The 18,387-nt window shown below is 29.0% G+C and overlaps 1 protein-coding gene across 4 annotated transcripts in view; it reads left to right on the forward strand.

Moving 5' to 3' along the window:
* The window catches only part of LOC129987877 (rap guanine nucleotide exchange factor 2-like), a 475,413-nt gene that overhangs the window by 370,068 nt on the left and 86,958 nt on the right, over positions 1–18,387 (forward strand). The window contains exon 1 of one of the 4 annotated variants that reach the window (XM_056095851.1): positions 13,853–15,301. The exons of the other annotated variants lie outside the window; for them this stretch is intronic. Coding sequence (XP_055951826.1) covers positions 15,210–15,301 — 92 coding nt within the window. The 5' untranslated portion in view covers positions 13,853–15,209. Of the gene's footprint in view, positions 1–13,852; positions 15,302–18,387 lie in introns of those variants that run through there. 4 annotated transcript variants of the gene reach the window in all.

Here is an 18,387-nt window from a genome sequence, read left to right on the forward strand (position 1 = left end):
AAATTTTCCGCTCTAACTTTCGAAAATATTATAGTACTATACATAAATGTCACAATTTAAATAGATTAACGTCTATTTTAAATCAATATTAGAATTAATTTGAGAAGTGTTGTTATTTGGAATCGTAAGACAATATACGAAGCTAGTATGATCTCTACAAACCTAAGACGAAAGAATTTTTGATCTCAACGGATGTATCATACACAGGTGGGTCTTTGATGGAATGAGAACTAGAACCCATGACCCACGGTCTTAAAATCGAAATTATAAAAATGACCAACCACGGTTCTCCGATTGGATCAATCCTGAAGCAAATTTTGAAGGATTTTGAATGAGACTGTTCCTTGACTCAAGATTCTATCAACAAACTACCGCTGTTATTGGATCGAACTGGTCCTGAAACAAATATTCTGTCAAAAATTAAAAATGACTGTTGACCAGTCCTGAATCCAAGATTTCGTCAACAGATGACCATTATTATTGGATCGGATTAGTCTTGAAGCAAAGATTCTATTAGTAACTCACAATAATAAGGCCGGTCCTATGCAAGGATTCACTCTACAACTTACCATAGTTACCAAGTTAAACTGATTCTGAAGCAAATATTTTATCAACAGTTGGCAATAACTGTTGCCCGGTCTTGAACCCAAGATTCTGTCAACAGACGAGGCTATTAATGAATCGGACTAGTCTTGAATCAAAGATTGTGTCAACAATTCACTATAATCAGATCGGTCCTGTGCAAGAATTCAGTCTACAACTTACTATGGTTACAAAGTCGTACTGGTTCTGAAGCAAATATTCTATCAATAGTTCAACGCCGCTATTGAATCGTTCGGTCGTTGAACAAATATTCTTGCAATAGTTTGTCATGTTTTTACTGTCGAATTAATCCTGAAACCAATACCTTGTAAATAGATAACTACTTCTGTTTGGGCAGGATTAAGGAAAGATTCTATCAATAGTTCACAATGATTCATCATGCCTCTGAGATTGGATCGGATTTGAAAAATTTCAAATAGTCTTATCTATGTTTCGAATCTCTGCAACACAGTATAGATAAAGAACCAATGTCTTTAAAAACCAGGGAACCAAAACTTTAAAACTGATGTATGATTCCAATTAGCATAACTTGTATTAGCACTTCCGGAAGACAATCTTCATCCACATCTCTTGCCTGGTTATCTTCTCCAAAGCAAAAAATGCCGCTTTACGACAGGCGATGTCAAGTATACTCGCGTGGAATGTAACCCTTCAGTTGTGCATTGCAACACTCCGTAACCAATTCGAGCTATTTATTTTTATGAACAGCTGTCAAATCCCGGACACAACAAGAGTGCCTTTTGTCTCCCCATCGGACAGATAAAAACAGTCAGCCTCTTAATCTGTAACACTGCAGAACGTTCATCGGAGGCGACAAAGCGTTTATTTTTCACCAACCACTTACGAACGAGCCTGCCACCAAGAATTCCTCCTATCAGGATTCTTTCTTGTCCTCCATTTTTTTTAACCATCCTGATATTCTTCAGAGGACATCAACGATTCTTCCGATTTCTTTTGGAGGATATAAAAGGACAGAAAGAAGAAAGGGAGGGCCCTTAATTGCCTTAAGTGTGGAGATATTTTACGAAGCTCTGTTTTCGTTAAGGCGCCAAGAGTGATGCTACGGGTTCCTCCACTCAATTGACTCTGCTGCGTTTTTAGGTCTACGGAGTAAACTTAGTCAATCGCTTGGAAATAACTTAATAGGTTTGCAGGAAAAAAATAAAGTACAGTGGGTGCAACCCTCGAGAAAGTTAATGGGATTAAGCCTCCGCCTCCTCTGAGCTGTAAATCACAAATTCACTTTTTAAGGATCGCGCGTTTTTTTAGTAATATTTTTTATATATTTTTTTCATCACTTTGGCTCGTTGGCGTTTTATTTTCTCTTATACGAACATTACAAAGAAAAAAATTGTCTTTTAAAGTGAAACAGAAAGTGTTTGACTTCCTTAAATTTTAAAGATATTAATTTTGGAACTAAGTTTTTCAGGAAGTTTGTCTGAAAAACGATAATTCAACAACAGAAGGAGTTGGATGAATCAAATTTGATTTGTGACTTTACATCAAAATTGTAAATCTGCATCAAATTGTGAACACAATAAATCAATAGGGAGATTGTCTTTCTGATAGCCCATGTATATGCAAAAGCCCACCAAAAGCATAGCAATCAAAATAAATGAAGCTAAATTTATGATCTTTAAATCAATATTTTAAATATGTATCAGAGTTTGGTTCCAATGGGAAATTATTCAATGAAAATTATTTTAATATACATGGTAGTGACAAATGTCATGGGATGCTTTCTAATTATTGTCAGAACTCCTTTTGCCTGACGAAATGCATTAATTCGTTGGAAGCTCTCTGCTGAAATATTGAGCCATGGAGTCTTTATAGACGTCCATAATTTCGACAGTGTTGCCACAGCAAGATTTTATTCACGAATTGACCTCTCGATTATGTTCTATGAATGTTCGATGGTATTGATGTCTATTCGTTGTCTATTGATATTATTCGTTGGAATTGTCCAGAACGTTTTTCAAACTAGTCACGAACAGTTATAGCCCGCTAATATATGACGCATTATCATCCATAAAAATTCTATTGTTGTTTGGGTTATAAAGTCCATGAAGTAGTATAAGTAATCTCCATATTGGTGAACATAATCATTCCCAGTCAATTATCGATTCATTTGGACAAAGGACCTAGTTCATTCCACTTAGAAACAACCCACACCATTATGTAGTCACCACTAAGCTTGTCACCAAAATCTTTTTCTTTATAAAATTTTGAAAAATCTTGAGCTTTTTGGGAACAAAATCAAGCAATAAACGTTATTGACTCCGACGAGGACGAATGTAATGAAGAAAACACAACAAACGCAAAATGAATCAAGCGTTTGGTAATTTGAAACCAAGCATGCAGCATTGTTCACTAAATTTTTAAAAAAAATATAAATTCGAATAATTTATAAGTGAATTGTTAAAAAATAATTATCAATAAACAACATATAAGAAGTTTTTTAATTGCTATTTTTGAAATAAATCATAGATAGTTCTGAGATAAATGCCTACTTTCCACTTGATGTGATAAATGCCTGCTTTCCCCTTGATGTGATAAATGCCCACCCCCTACTTTCCCCTTGATGTGATTAAATTAAGATGAATTAATTCAGTTCGATTATGGCTTTCAATCAGCTAATATTATCAAACTTCTTAAGTCTCAAAATGATCGTATTAACCTGCAGCTCTTACGTTTGCTTTATTCTCATTACTGTACAACAAAATTAAACCCAAATCGCTCCATATTGTTAAGTATACAAAAACTCCTGAGGAAAACACCTCTTATGGCTGAATTTTCTTAACTTTTCAAATAAATTGATATTTAAAAGCTTTAAATACTTTCAAAATTTTCTATTTCTTCTTCTGAATAGATGTAGTAAGGCATGCATTTCATACTTTTCTGCATACAAACCCTTCTCATTCATTTATTTCTAAATAATGAGTATTAAGGGTATCGTAGAAATTACCTTTTTTTAATTCCTGTAATTTTTTAACCACTTAACTGTTTTACTTTTCTTTATTATTTAATTAGATAACACTTTCGTTTCAGGAATGTGTTGTCTTACTAACTCAATTGAGAATTCATAGAATACTTGAGGTATTAGTAGATTATGTGTGACTTTTATATCGAGTGACAGCGTTAGTGAATGATTTAATTTGAGCTTATAATTTTGGAAAGAGAAAATTCAATGCCAGTATAAAGCTAGAGCTCGCTAATTAAGAGGTTAGTTCTCATTTAAAAAATGTAACAGAAGAGTTAGAGAAAACGTACAGGCAGATGTTAGCAGTGGCGGTTTTAAATATTTTGCGTTTCTAGACATTGTACATTATGAGGGCTTTCTTTTAATAAGATGGTCAGTTTAATTTCATATTTGAGTATTGAGTATTTTCATATTAACGTATTGAGTTTACGTTTATATTTTTTATTAACTTTATTTATTTATTATTTTATTTATTTAGCTATTGTGGTTCCATGCTGAATTCGCATATAAACACAAAATTAAAAAATATATATATCGATTTTCTTAATATCCTAATAACAAAGTGGACTTAATAAAACGCATAAGAACTTGATTAATTTATACTTAATATAAAGTGTAACATTATATTTTACCTTCCTAGAATTTATATTTTTTACACTTATTTACTTGGCATTTAGAAGATAAATTTTTTGGCAACTAGAAAATAAATTATTATGCACTTGTATTATTGATACACTTATTTATTTAGTAATTAGAAAATAAAGTTATTGGCAACTGGATGGCAATTAGAAGATAAATGTTGCGCCCCACCCTCTCTGCTTAGTGGCGCCAAGCAGTCTAGTCTGCTTAGTTGAAATCCGCCACTGAGTGTTAGATAACCTGCGCAGTACCTTTTGCAATTACTGCTACGTCATCTGACCCAAAAACAAAGAAACCAATTTTTAATAAAATAATTTTTGTCTTTATATATAAAGTCCAACAGCACATTTCATTTTTTGTTATTCTAAAATCTTTATTAAAACTACAATTCCAATTCAGATTTTAAAAAATTAAAATTATAACTGCAAATAAATGCTTTGAAAATTTACAACACTCTTCATGAAAAAAAAATGTTTGGATCGCCATAATTCTATTTTATATCGGTCAACGCAAACTGTCGTGGATTTGAAATATGAGAGTTGCCGTTAATGTCATCGAAAAAGAAAAAGTGACCAGAAAGTGGACCATAAAAGATCCACCCAAAAAAATGGATCGCTTCAGCGACTTTATTCTATATGTTTGTTGAACCATTTCAACAGTTTTGTCGAAGTGATCATTTCTGTTTTAACAAAGAATACCTAATGCGTAGGCATGTTGCATAGGCATTATTACGGAATATTATATTTTGTAACTCTTTTAACATGATAATGTTTATACGCTTGCAGTTTTAACAATATGTATAATGTTTATACGTTTACTATCTGTAAACTGCGACTTGCGCGATGCAATATGCATGATAAAACAAAATTATTTTACAATTCAGATTGTATTGGGTTTATAACTACTAAATTTGGCATGTAATTACTTATTGAGTAATAATTAATCATTAAGAAAAGATTTTTTAAATTTATTTTTATTTTTAATTAAATGTTAATCATTATTTTAATGTTCTGTCATTCACTTCGAAACAAATTATCGCTCAAAAACAAATTTGTCATCATTTTCAATTCAAAGTAACTAAAATGCTCAGTTATATAAATTTTATTAATATGCACTTTTTCTATAATTTTAATAAATTTTAAAAAAAAGAAAAAACAGTTTTTGAGTCTACTTTACAGCGATATTTTACATTCTTTATTTAATTTTTGATATTGATTTTTATTAAATTTACTTGGTTTCATGTTTTAAACTTGACATTTTATAATAAGTTTTCTATTATTGTCTATATGTGCTTGAAATTTTGTACAGTTCTGTATTCTTAATGTATTTATACAATCTTAATATTTTCAAAACTTTATTGCCATTTAATAATTAACAGAATAACGTTTTAATGAATCATGCCATAGGCCACTTGTAGTGGCGTACGATATGATCGATTATTTTGGTGTGATATAGGTGAAATAAAAAAAAATATTTTAATTTTTTTTAATATTTATAAAATGAATTATAAATTAAATCCTTGGAAGTAAAAAAAGAATAAACTTATACATTCAGCTTTTTAATACACTGATAAAAGTGTTCATAAAAAAGCGAAAACTGTTTTCGTAATTTTTTTTTTTATTTAATTTGAGTTGCTCCTGATTTCAGAATCATTTTACATGTTTAACGATCATTAATACCAATAAAAAAGATATTATGGAAAAAAAATATTAAAAACCATCTCTGAACAATTTTCATTACAATTAATTTATGCTTTTGGATAATGAAGGATTAAAAAGAAGAAAAAAAAGAAGATTAAGAACTCTCTCCAAACAATTTTCGATGCAATTATTTTTTTTTTCTTTTGGATAATGAAGGATTGCGAAGAGTATTAAGAACCCTCTCCAAACAATTTTCGTTACAATTAATTTATTTTATGTTTTTGGATAATGAAGGATTTAGAAGGAAGAGAGAGAGGAATATTAAATACTCTCTCCAAACAATTTTCGTTACAAATAATTTTTTGCTTTTGGATAATGAAGGATCGAGAAGAATATTAAGCAGCCTCTCCGAAGAATTTTCATTACAATTAATTTATGCTTTTGGATAATGAAGGATTAAAAAAAAAAAAGAAGATTAAGAACTCTCTCCAAACTATTTTCGATGCAATTAATTTTTTTTCTTTTGGATAATGAAGGATTGCGAAGAGTATTAAGAACCCTCTCCAAACAATTTTCGTTACAATTAATTTATTTTATGTTTTTGGATAATGAAGGATTTAGAAGGAAGAGAGAGAGAGGAATATTAAATACTCTCTCCAAACAATTTTCGTTACAAATAATTTTTTGCTTTTGGATAATGAAGGATTGAGAAGAATATTAAGCAGCCTCTCCGAAGAATTTTCATTACAATTAATTTATGCTTTTGGATAATGAAGGATTAAAAAAAAAGAAGAAGATTAAGAACTCTCTCCAAACAATTTTCGATGCAATTAATTTTTCTTCTTTTCGATAATGAAGGATTGCGAAGAGTATTAAGAACCCTCTCCAAACAATTTTCGTTACAATTAATTTATTTTATGTTTTTGGATAATGAAGGATTTAGAAGGAAGAGAGAGAGAGGAATATTAAATACTCTCTCCAAACAATTTTCGTTACAAATAATTTTTTGCTTTTGGATAATGAAGGATTGAGAAGAATATTAAGCAGCCTCTCCGAACAATTTTCATTATAATTAATTTATGCCTTTGGTTAATAAAGGATTAAGAAGAGAAAAAAAGGGAAGAAAATTGCTGTCTGAACAATTTTAATTACAATTAATTTATGCTTTAAGATAATGAAATATTAAGAAGGGGGAAAAAAGAGAAGAATATTAAAAACCTCTTCAAGCAATTTTCGTTACAGTTAATTTATGCTTTAGGATAATGAAGAATTAAGAAGGGAAAAAAAATAGAACTGCTAGACCTATTGACAGCGTCTCGGCTTCAGGAAATTGTAGGCTCAAGATACAATTCCTTTTAAAGTCGACCGTGAACGCGAGCCTGTTCAAGTTAAGGTCTGGAGCAAGTATCCGATTTTTTTGTTGTACAAACCATTAGTTGCAAAATATCGGAGAAGCGATTAGTGGCTTACAATCTACTTTGAAAAATGCACAGTTTGCTTTATTGAATGTGAATCAAAACACACACACAATCTCCATTATTATTTGTAGTACAGATAAGCAAAAAATAAATAAATGATAAATAAAATATTAATACCATAAATTTATACATTTATTATTGACAGAGCATCAAGAAATTCTCTGTTCGGTTTCCAGTAGCAAAATTTCGAATTTTATCTGAAATGTTTTTGAAACAATTTTCCAGGACCGGATGCTGATGTCCAATATATCTCTTTAAATTTTCATTAATTAAATTTCAAGTAAAAATTATTTTCCAAATAATAATCTTGGTTGCTTTTGTGTTAACAGTAAAATTGAAACTTGACTTATCTGTATAATCTTGAGAATAGACACTCAGTTTCCGAAACGTATCACTGTCTGGTGATAAAGAAAACAATTCGTCAGCTCTAATTTTATTAGATTTAACAGAAAGTAATCTTTTTAGATAACAGCGAACAATCAGGATATTGCTTTACTTTTTGATATTGCTTTACATGATATTACTTTTTATTCTTTCTGATAAAACTTTATCAGTTATCATAAGAGTGTAATAATAATTTAATCAGTTAAGAATAATAATTATCTGATATCAAATACTCATACATCTCTTGATTAATTGCCAGTACATGTGTCTTTTTAATGTTTATAAGAATTATATTAAAATTATTAGTGTTTAAGAAATATGAGTTGAGGAAATATTTCTGTATTTCTTTTAAATGTAATAGAAATGTAATATATGCATAATCACTCGATTCCAATATTTTACTATCAAATAAGCAATTACCTGGGAGCACGATCATTTAGGTGGACCTCAAGCTGTCGAGATTTTTTTTTTCATTATTTTTAGAGTAATTTTCTTGTGTGTTCTTACTTTATTTGCAAAACCATAGATTCGTATTAAAATAGAAATCAAGTATCGTTTAATTTTCAGAACTTTATTCTTTACTTGCCACCTTTGGCGACCAGCCGGTTCGTCAATCTTAATGCTCGTTAAAATTTTAATAATTAAATATTTTATGCAACTCCTATTTTAATAGCTTCTTCATCAAAATATTTTAAAACTTCAAATTTTGATAGTCATATAATCCACACATAATATAATAAAAGGTCTTCAGCCATAACGTAATATGTATCTCTCTCATTTTCTGTTAGCTCCCGTAGAATTTATGCTTTAAATTAAAGTGGAAAGAATTAATCTGCAATTAATATAATAATATTTTTTATTAAAACAAAGCATTTTTTTATAATATAATTACTGAAAACAGAGTCACTGAGCACTTAAACTTTATGGGCACTAAAGAATATCTTTCTTAATTTATGTAATATCTTTAGAATTTTTTAACAATGTTTAGTTTTAAATGCATCAAACACTAAGAAAATAAACAGAATCGTTTAAAATAATCGGTCGAAAACAAGTTAAAAAACTACTTAAAAAACAGATGTACTTAAAACTATAAGCATATACAAAAAATATATAACTAACTTAAATACAATTTAATTACAAAAGCACAAAACTATTCTAAATATAATTTAAATCAAGTCCGAATCCGTTGAAAATAGTTGTCAACAATCAGAACACAATGCGCATCCGTGAATTTTCAACGCCAGTTATGGTAATGCAAATGCGTGTATTTTCTACATCAATTGGGGTAACGCTATACAGATTAGAAATTTTTAATTTCCTTTATTATGTTTTATTTTAATTCAAAAGTACTTCAGAATGAATCGAACGATCGATTAATTAACAATGTTTAATTTTAAAAGCATCAAACATTAAGAAAATAAACAGAATCGTTTGAAAAAATCGGTCGAAAAATGTTACGCCTAATCTTATTAGCGTAGGAAAAAAACTGAAGTCTTACTCATTTGGCGGTGGGGAAATGAAGATTTTTTTGGCGGGAAAGTTAGTTTTTAATTAATAATTAAAATTCTAATTAAAAATTTAAAGAAAGGGACCCCAGGTGTACATTCCCGACCTCCAAGTTATACATGTACCAAATTTGGTAGCTGTAAGTCAAACAGTCTGGCCTGTAGAGCGCCAACACACACACAAATTGAGCTTTATTATATAGATATGTATTATATTTTTTTATATTTCAAACTTATTTGCAGATTGAGCAACGGCTGTGGGCTTTTTGTTGCCTTAGGCTGGGGGATATGGGACTATTCTTTTGTACAACGGTCAAATTAATTTCTTATTTTTAACTGTATTGATAACTGCTTCGTGTGTTTAATCAGAATTTCGTCATTTCTTAGGACAGAACTATTTTTCCTTTAAATGATTTGGTCCAAAATTTGCCATTAATCTACAATTTTGTTATAAAGATCAATTAATAAAGTCATGTATTTATTTAGCTTGCCGCGTTTGTTGTTTGAATAGTCTGCTTTACAAACTGAAGGATAGAATTATTTAAAAATTTGATAGCCATTTTCAATTTTGGTGCAAAAATCAAAAGCATAATTTCATCCAATTAGCTTGTAGCATTTTCTAGTTATCGTGTTCACAAATACATAGACTGAGAGACAGACTTTTCGTGTTTGGCTGTCATCCAAAATTTCATAGAAATCTATGATTGAAATTGATAGAAATCTGTGATTTAATTTGATAAAAATTTCATAGAAATCTATGATTGAAATTGATAGAAATCTGTGATTTAATTTGATAAAAATCTGTGATTTAATATGATAAAAATTTGATAGAAATCTATGATTGATATAGAAGTCTGTGATTTAATATGATAAAAATTTGATAGAAATCTATGATTTAATTTGATAGAAATCTGTGATTTAATATGATAAAAATTTGATAGAAATCTATGATTGAAATTGATAGAAATCTGTGATTTAATATGATAGAAATCTATGATTTATTATGATAAAATCTGTTTTGTGTAACGAATGCATTTTTATAGTTCTTTACGTTTTAGTATTATTGCTTCACAGATCAACAGAAATCTAACAATGGTATTTTTAGATTTAATGTTTAAAACTTGGAGATTCATCAAAATCTCGAGATCGAAATTTGTGATGATTGCAAATCTTCTCTTTGGTGCTTTGCATGCGAAAAAAGCCAAAAGCATTATACTTATAAGTTTAAATTTTTAAAAATCCAGCTATGTTATTAATTGTTTTGTTCAATTTTTTGGATACTCTGCTGACATCAAGAATAACAAAATTATCGCCATATTAAAACAAACTATAACGAAACTTTGTCATAATTTTTACACTCAGATTGATATTTCTTGTTTTGGCATCTTGTCAGAAAAATTAATAGCTCCAATCCTAAGCCATATGAATGCATCATCACAACAAAACCCATGAAACATCTATTTCGTGAGAAAAAACAAATAGGCTCCATCTTTAACTGCGACATATGTCAACGAATGTAAGTGAAATATCCATCCGAAATTGCTATTATAGCGCCATTTAACGAATTTATATCTTCTTCATATGATGACATACTTGCAGCCATAAATATAGCGCTGCCTCGGTGGTTGTTGTTTTTTATTTAAGGGAGAGGGGTTTTTTAGGGGAGGTGGAGAGGAGAATATTTACGTCGCCCTATCTGGCGCATCAGCAGTGTCAGAGCAGATCAGAGGCAGGCGCGTCTATTTGAGGCATGACGGAAAAGCAACCACCAGGCAACCAGAGGAGTCAAGAGCCTCGCCCTACACCCCTGTCTGAGTCTTCTAGACTTAACAAGGAAGGATGCCAAGAAGTGAAGGGTTTATCGCTCTTTTTGGCACCCGTCAGAACTTTTATTTGGAATGTTGTAATAGTTGTATTCTTCTCAAGACGTTTAAGAAGTTCTTTGTTAAGAAATTCAAGGTTAAATTGTGAAATTACTACTCTTGTTTTCTCAAAGAGATAAATATATATAAAATAGATTATTGGGGATAACTATGTTATTGGGAATAGATTTATAAGCAAAAAGATTTTTATAACTCTTTCTGTTACTTATATTAATATCGTAAAAAAATAATAGAAAATTTATTTTTTATTAATTATCATTGCTCTCTCTCTCTCTCTCTCTCTCTCTGTATATATATATATATATATATATATATATATGTCATTCTCTTAAAAAGAAACACTAAAATAGACAGAATCGAACTCCAAAAAATTCCAAAAATAAAATGAAATCGTTTGGCGTTTTTTAATAAAAATGTTTTATTCTTATAAGAACATTTCTAATGCATTATTTCCAGTTTCATTTGTAAAGAAATGATGGTCCTTTTTGCATTTGGTTATAACCATTTTATAGAAACAGAAGTTTTCTCTTCATTTTCTTTTTTTCAATCAAAGCCATTGGAGACTTCATAATAATAAATTAGTATCACAATATGCATATTAAAACGAAATAGGCATCATTGATTTGTTCTATTTTTCTTCTAATGTTGAATAAAAATTGTGGCATTACACTATTAAAGCGAATGCTACAAACCTAGAGTTCTTAAAAGGATTCAACATAATTTAAAAGATAAGTAGAGAAATATGAAATTTTTCAAATTTATATCATAGATTCAGTTACGTGATATATATATATGTAACTATGAGTGGCATTTAATGTGTTGGTTGTAACTGTCTTGCGTTGTCATGTTACACCTTTGTTTTTCTCTTATCTTGCACGATGCGTTAAGAATTTCAAAATTCCATTGGTGTAGTGCATTTAATGAAGTATGAATTGATACCATTGCAGTTAGAAAGACATGGTTTCATTTTTGGAAACATTTTTTTTTCGCGTGCCGATTATGTTATACATCATTACGTTGGCAACGATTAGTTCAATAAGAAATGGAAACAGAAAAAAAAAGGTCTATTTAAAATTTCCTTCATTTTTAAAATCTCGAAAGTACAATTCTAAGTTTATATCTATCTGAATTTAGTCGGTAAAGGTTGATTTTTGGTTTCATATGAAGTTAATTGTAACAGTGGAAATAGCACATAAATAAGTTTGAAAATCGTCAAAAATATTAAAGTAAATACTCGAAAGTAATGAAAACTATTTTTTAAGCGGCAGCTGAATTATTACATTTAATCATGCTACTTATTTACCACAATAAATTACTCTTCTATGAGAAATGCTTTCTTTCGTGATTCAAAACATTTGAAATTTCTTTTCCATTTCAGTCTCCATTATATGCTAGGGCCTCTAAGTTTTGATGCCGCTTAAAAACAAATCGATTTTCACATTGCGTGCAGTGCGGCATCAGAGAATAAAACATTAGTCTGAAATTCTGAATTGCTTTTTGCATGATTTTGCACAAAAAAGAAACACAATTTTAGCTCATTATCATTCTGCAAACGATTTTAATTTACTCTGTGGGAAATTCGAAGCTTATATTTAAATGTGTTCTTCTGAACAAAACAAGCATAATATTTAAATATTTGTTGAAAAAATGCTTATTCAAATAATTAATAATAATGAACTATCGTAATCACATAATAATAATGAATTATATATTTGCAACTAAACTTCACTATTGAAAAGTTAACAAATTAAAAAATTGCAGACTTAGTATTCAATAACGTTGTGAAAAACGTTTTCATAAAGTTATATTTATCGTTCAGATGAAAATCTGTACTTTTACAAAACTTTATCCATAAGGAATTTCTTTTCTCGATAAAGTCTAATTAAAAGTTCTCGTAATGCAATAAACCTTTAAGAATCCTTTCAATAAATTCGAATCTATTTTTTACAAATTTTTAGCAGTTATTTGAGATTATAAAAATTAATAAATTTCAAAAAAAAATTAAGTAATTTTAATTGGGATGTTTATTAATCTAATAAGATATGAATCAATTAAAAAAAATTAAAAACAAATAAAAACAAATAATCAATTAAATTAGTTCACTAATATTAGAATTCGAATTATATATTTTGTATTATACCATTTTAATCTTAATTTTCCTTCACTATTATGCGCGAAAAATAATTGTGAAACTTTCCTTCATAATTCTGTTGCTTTACATAAATTTCATTTCATCTCTAACTATGCTAATTTCTTTGGAATTTTTTTTTTTTTTAGTAATTCAGAAATGGGAACTTATGTAATCATGAAATATTTATTTCCTCTAAACATTTGTTTCCTCTAAACAATAAAATCTGTATAAATTTGACGAACCATAAGCAATTCTAATAAATTTTTTTAACCAAACGATTTGTTTTCCTATGCCATATATTTTCAAAATTAATCCTGTTCTTTCATAACAAGAACTTACTCTTTCTTAATTATTGTCTGGAATACTCATTTCTCAGAACTCATAAATTACGACACTGTTTTCTAAAAATGGCCTCACACTTAACGTCCCCATTCATGTTCGTAACTTCTTGAGTGGGACCACTGGACGAATTTGTTCTTCCCACGTTTTTTGGCACGGTGAACTAGTAGCCAAATGATTGATTGGCGCTTTTTCTTGAAATAACCCTTGAGAGAGAAAGTTTTCAACCACTCCAAGTGTGGCAGTGGCGCTACTCTTCAATCTTCACTTTTACGCTTATCGAAGATCGTATCTTTTTCTCTCTCCGGATATTCTTCTACCCGGTCACTGAGAACGGATATTTTGAAAGAATTATTTGCACTAAAAAGAATTTTCCACAAAAGAATTTGTTGGTTCTGCTGAAAAAAACTGTTCTGAAAGAAAATAATGTGACCATAAAAATTCGGAATTTGTGTTCGTTTACCCGATAAAATTGTTAATTGTCATCAGCCGGTGATGCATGTGGAATTAAAACGTTTGGTGATAGTGGGAAAAAATCGTCTGTTGGTAAAAGAGTTTTTTAAAAAGTTTTTTTTGTGGCTGCTTTCATCAGTGATAATGAAAAACTTTTTTACCTAATGTGTTTTTGTGCCATCAGGCGTGCATATATTTGAGTCTACTTAATATTGTTTAAAACTTTTAATTTACAACCGTTGCAAATGCAGAAAACGTTTCGTTTTTTTCTTTTCGTTTAAATCTTAATGAAAGAATCCCCATGTATTGAATATTAACCCAAGTACCAAGACGAAAATTATGATTAAGTTTCAGAATTTTTCAAATGTTTTTTTGTGATGCGATTTGTTTGCTACGAATTGTGTTTTTCTTTTTGAAAAAAATGTGCTTAAAGTAAGAAAGAAAAGCTAAAAATATTCCTTTTCTGAAATTAATTCATCATAAAGGCTGAATGAGTGATTCAATCGGAGACTCCTAAACATTAAGAAGGAATTGCTTCTACATTGTACATTTAAATTATTAAAATACATTTTCCTGCAAGCAAACGCTTTTACGTTTAGAGAGTGGGGGAAAAAGAGTTGGAAAACTAATCAAGTCGAGTGGTGAATAATGAGAAAATGGAATTAGCTTTCAAACACTGTGCTTGTGTTGTGCCTCACTTTTACCTTTCAGCGTACCTCTTCCCACGCCGAGTAATGAAATTAATTTTGTAATTAAAAGTTCGCTAATTGGATTTTTTTCCCTCTCCCGCTGTTGCCTGAGGATTTGCTTAATTCCTGATCTAAGAATTTAATTCTGCTAAAAGAGGAGAAAAAGCGTTATGGAAAGAAAAGTGTTTTCCCTTACGAATGAAATGATTAAAAGAGAATTTCTTTATCATCTGGTGTCGAATTTTTTAGAAAAATTGTAACTAAAGTGTGTGAAATTTTTGAAAATGGTTCTCCCACCTGGAATTAATTCCTGTTCGTGAATTTATTTTCATTTGAGTGTAATCATTCCTTTTTTATGAAAATGGAAAGGACCATTTTAAATCCTTTTTCATCAGCTGATAAATCCCATTAAAGTTGTTTCGTGAGTTGGCATTTCTGAATTCCACAAAAGGATTACTTAGTGAATTTGATCTTTTCTTCTGAAAATGGTGTTTGGAGGGGTTTCAGTTTTACCAGAGAATAAAAACATGATGGATTGTGTACTAATGGAATTGAAATCGCATAAACGGTTTCAGAAGTGAGTATATTGTCTTTATTCCTGTGTTTTTAAATTCTATTTTTTAAAGGTTTATATAATGTTTAAAACAATTCTTTCAATTAAATCATACTTTTTCTTTGTTTGGTACAATATGCGTTAGAATTTACAAAAAAACACAACTTTTACTCCTTAAATTTTAAAAGATTTGAATTTATATTTAATTTTTACTTGTAATTTGAAAAGCATGTCTGCAAAATAATATCTGTGGAATGATGGAATCTAAAATTTTCATATTTGGCTATAAATGATTTCGTAATTATTTAAATTTAACCAATAATTTTTAAAAAATGATAATAACCGTTTTATTAAATTTTTTTATTATTTCGATCGTGATTTCAAATTTGCAGAATTATGTAATAATCGAAAAAGCAAACATTCGAGAGAAAATTTTGTGAAACAAAAGTATATAGCAAAAGTACAATAAATAGTAAATGCTTTAGGACAATAAATAGTAAATGCTTTAGGACAATAAATAGTAAATGCTTTATAAAAATGCTGAGAGAGAAACTAAAACATAATCTTCTGTTACCTATTCACGTATTACTTCTAACTTCAAGACAAGTACCGGTAATTCATTCTTTTAAACAGATGGAAATGTTCCAGAACTTTCAAAAATACCTCAACATTCTTTAAACATTTATTTAATGTTTATAAACTTATAATAGAAAAAGCTTTTGAAACTTAAATTGATAAACAGATAGTTTGATAATTTTTAGAATTTTTTAAAAATAATTCTTTCTGTGACCATTGTTTAAAGAATGCGCAGAAAATGGCGCGGATCATCTGTAAGCGTCAAGCGAAGGAAATAGAACGTTAAAATCCATATTTTGACTTTTATTTTTTCTATATTTGGAAACAATACCCACTTGACATTTTTAAAAGTGTGAGAAAACTAAACATCCGTGCTATTTATAGTATAATCGTTTTTATCTTCAAATTAAGTAGAAGGAACACGGCAGAAAAAATTATTTCATAGATGTGTAACTAAATGCCGTATTTAATTTATCGCAAATAATCAATATAAATATGTCGAATCTGAAAGAAATCTTACTTTTTAAGACTTTTGAAAATTAAATTGATTTGAATCTGAAATTATTTATGGAAGTTTTTATTAGATTTAAAAAAGTTAAAACATGTAATGAAATTAATCCATGTTCACATTTTTATCGTCTAATGCACCGCACCAGTTTTTAGAAATTCAAAAATGTATCTTGCCGGAGAATAAAAGACGTGCTGATACATCAGAGAACGTAAGGTAGTATACAGTTAGATGGCATGCGGAATTTAGTTTATCATGTGACTTAGACGTCACATTGGTGGCAGCTGTTATAAAACATACATTTAATTTCTGGTCGTTTTTCGATAGGGCTTTCTCTATATCTCTACAGCTTTGTAATGCCATTCGAAATTTAAAAATAAATTAAACTTTTGCCTTGTACGTAAATTTAAATCTCTTATTGTTATAGTTTTTTTTTAAACTCATCCATTTAAAGTTTTTTAAAATAAAGTTTAAATGTTAATCATGCAACGGGAAAATATAAGAAAATAACACACTAAACTTTTCAGAAATACATATTTCACAATTCAAATAAGTTATTTCCTGATACATTAGCTTTAAATTTAAACTGTAAGACTAAATATTTCAATGGAAATTGAAAAAGAGTATTCTATTTAAGTACACTGATTAGAACAGATGATTTAATAACTCTTCGAATTAAAAGTTGCACTGCTTGCATGAAACGCGTGTTATGATCAGGGTCAACGTATCAAGATAAAATCCTTGAATGTCTTGTTCCTCTTTTAGGTGCTATCTTTAAACCTTTTCAAATGAATCTCGAACTAAGCACAACTTATCTACTTTGTAGACTAAACAACTTCCATTCTGTTTCTGAATATATATTTTTGAGCTTTGTGATTTATTTTTTATTACGTTCATCGAAATATTGTCGACATAATTAGTCATTCCTGATTTTTTTTAAAATTTCTATTTCAGTATTCGTGTTCTATGTGTTCTATTCTTTGCTTTAGAATATAGAAAATGACCTTTTTTTTTTTTTTTATAGATATGAGTAAAATGACTTCTGATGAAAGCGATAGCTATTTATTTTTGAAATTCTAATTTATACAATTGACCAGACGTTCTTATATGAACATAAATTGATTTTATAAACGACTTGAACGTGTCCCGCTTTTGTATAAAATGTTTACAAATGTTATATTTTAATTAATTATGTATTATTTAAAATTATATATTTTATTTAATATTAAAATATTAGCTGATGTAACATTTTCCGTCTGTATTTTTAATCTGCGTGCAATGCATGAATTTTATTTTAGATTCTGGATCTAGTCCCATAATACATACCTTTTTAAGTATTATCGAAAATTCATAATTATTTTGTATAATACAGTGATCGCTACAAGAACTAAATCATCTTTGATCCAAGTTTTAAAAAACATGTTTATTTTATCACGAAAATGTTCCAAAGCGTTGTATATTTTATAAACAAATAAAACAACATTCAAGAACCTGAAGTCTACCATAACTGCCGCAGGAACGACGTGGAAGACTAGTGCATTCATATAACAAAACGGCGCGAAAAAGGGCGAAAACTAACAGAAATCAGAGAACAGCGAACAAACTAGGAAATCCTTGTTTAAATCGAATGCAAATATTGAGTTAAAAATGCTGATTTCATATTTAGGTTTCTTGGTGTTGTTCGAACCAAACAAATGTTTTGAAAAAAAAAATCTTTAAACAGGAAACGAGGGAATTTTAATTAAAATTGTAAAAAGCTTATAATACACATTTATATAATATCTTAAAAAATATGCTTCACTTGGAACTTTTTTTTTTTTTTTTTTTTGTAAAATCGTGTTTTTTTGGAGTAAATATTTAGTTACGAATCACATATAGATTACATATGGATATTTTTTCAATCTTACCTACATATGAATTGGTCATTTAAATTTTAAAAAATCATGAATACCTTTGGTGTAACATGTTATTCGATTTGGTTAGCACATTAATTGCTGTGTTACTATTGGATGTGAGCCGAACGTAT

The sequence above is a fragment of the Argiope bruennichi genome, chromosome 10 (genome assembly GCF_947563725.1).
Source record: "Argiope bruennichi chromosome 10, qqArgBrue1.1, whole genome shotgun sequence".
NCBI lineage: Eukaryota > Metazoa > Arthropoda > Arachnida > Araneae > Araneidae > Argiope > Argiope bruennichi.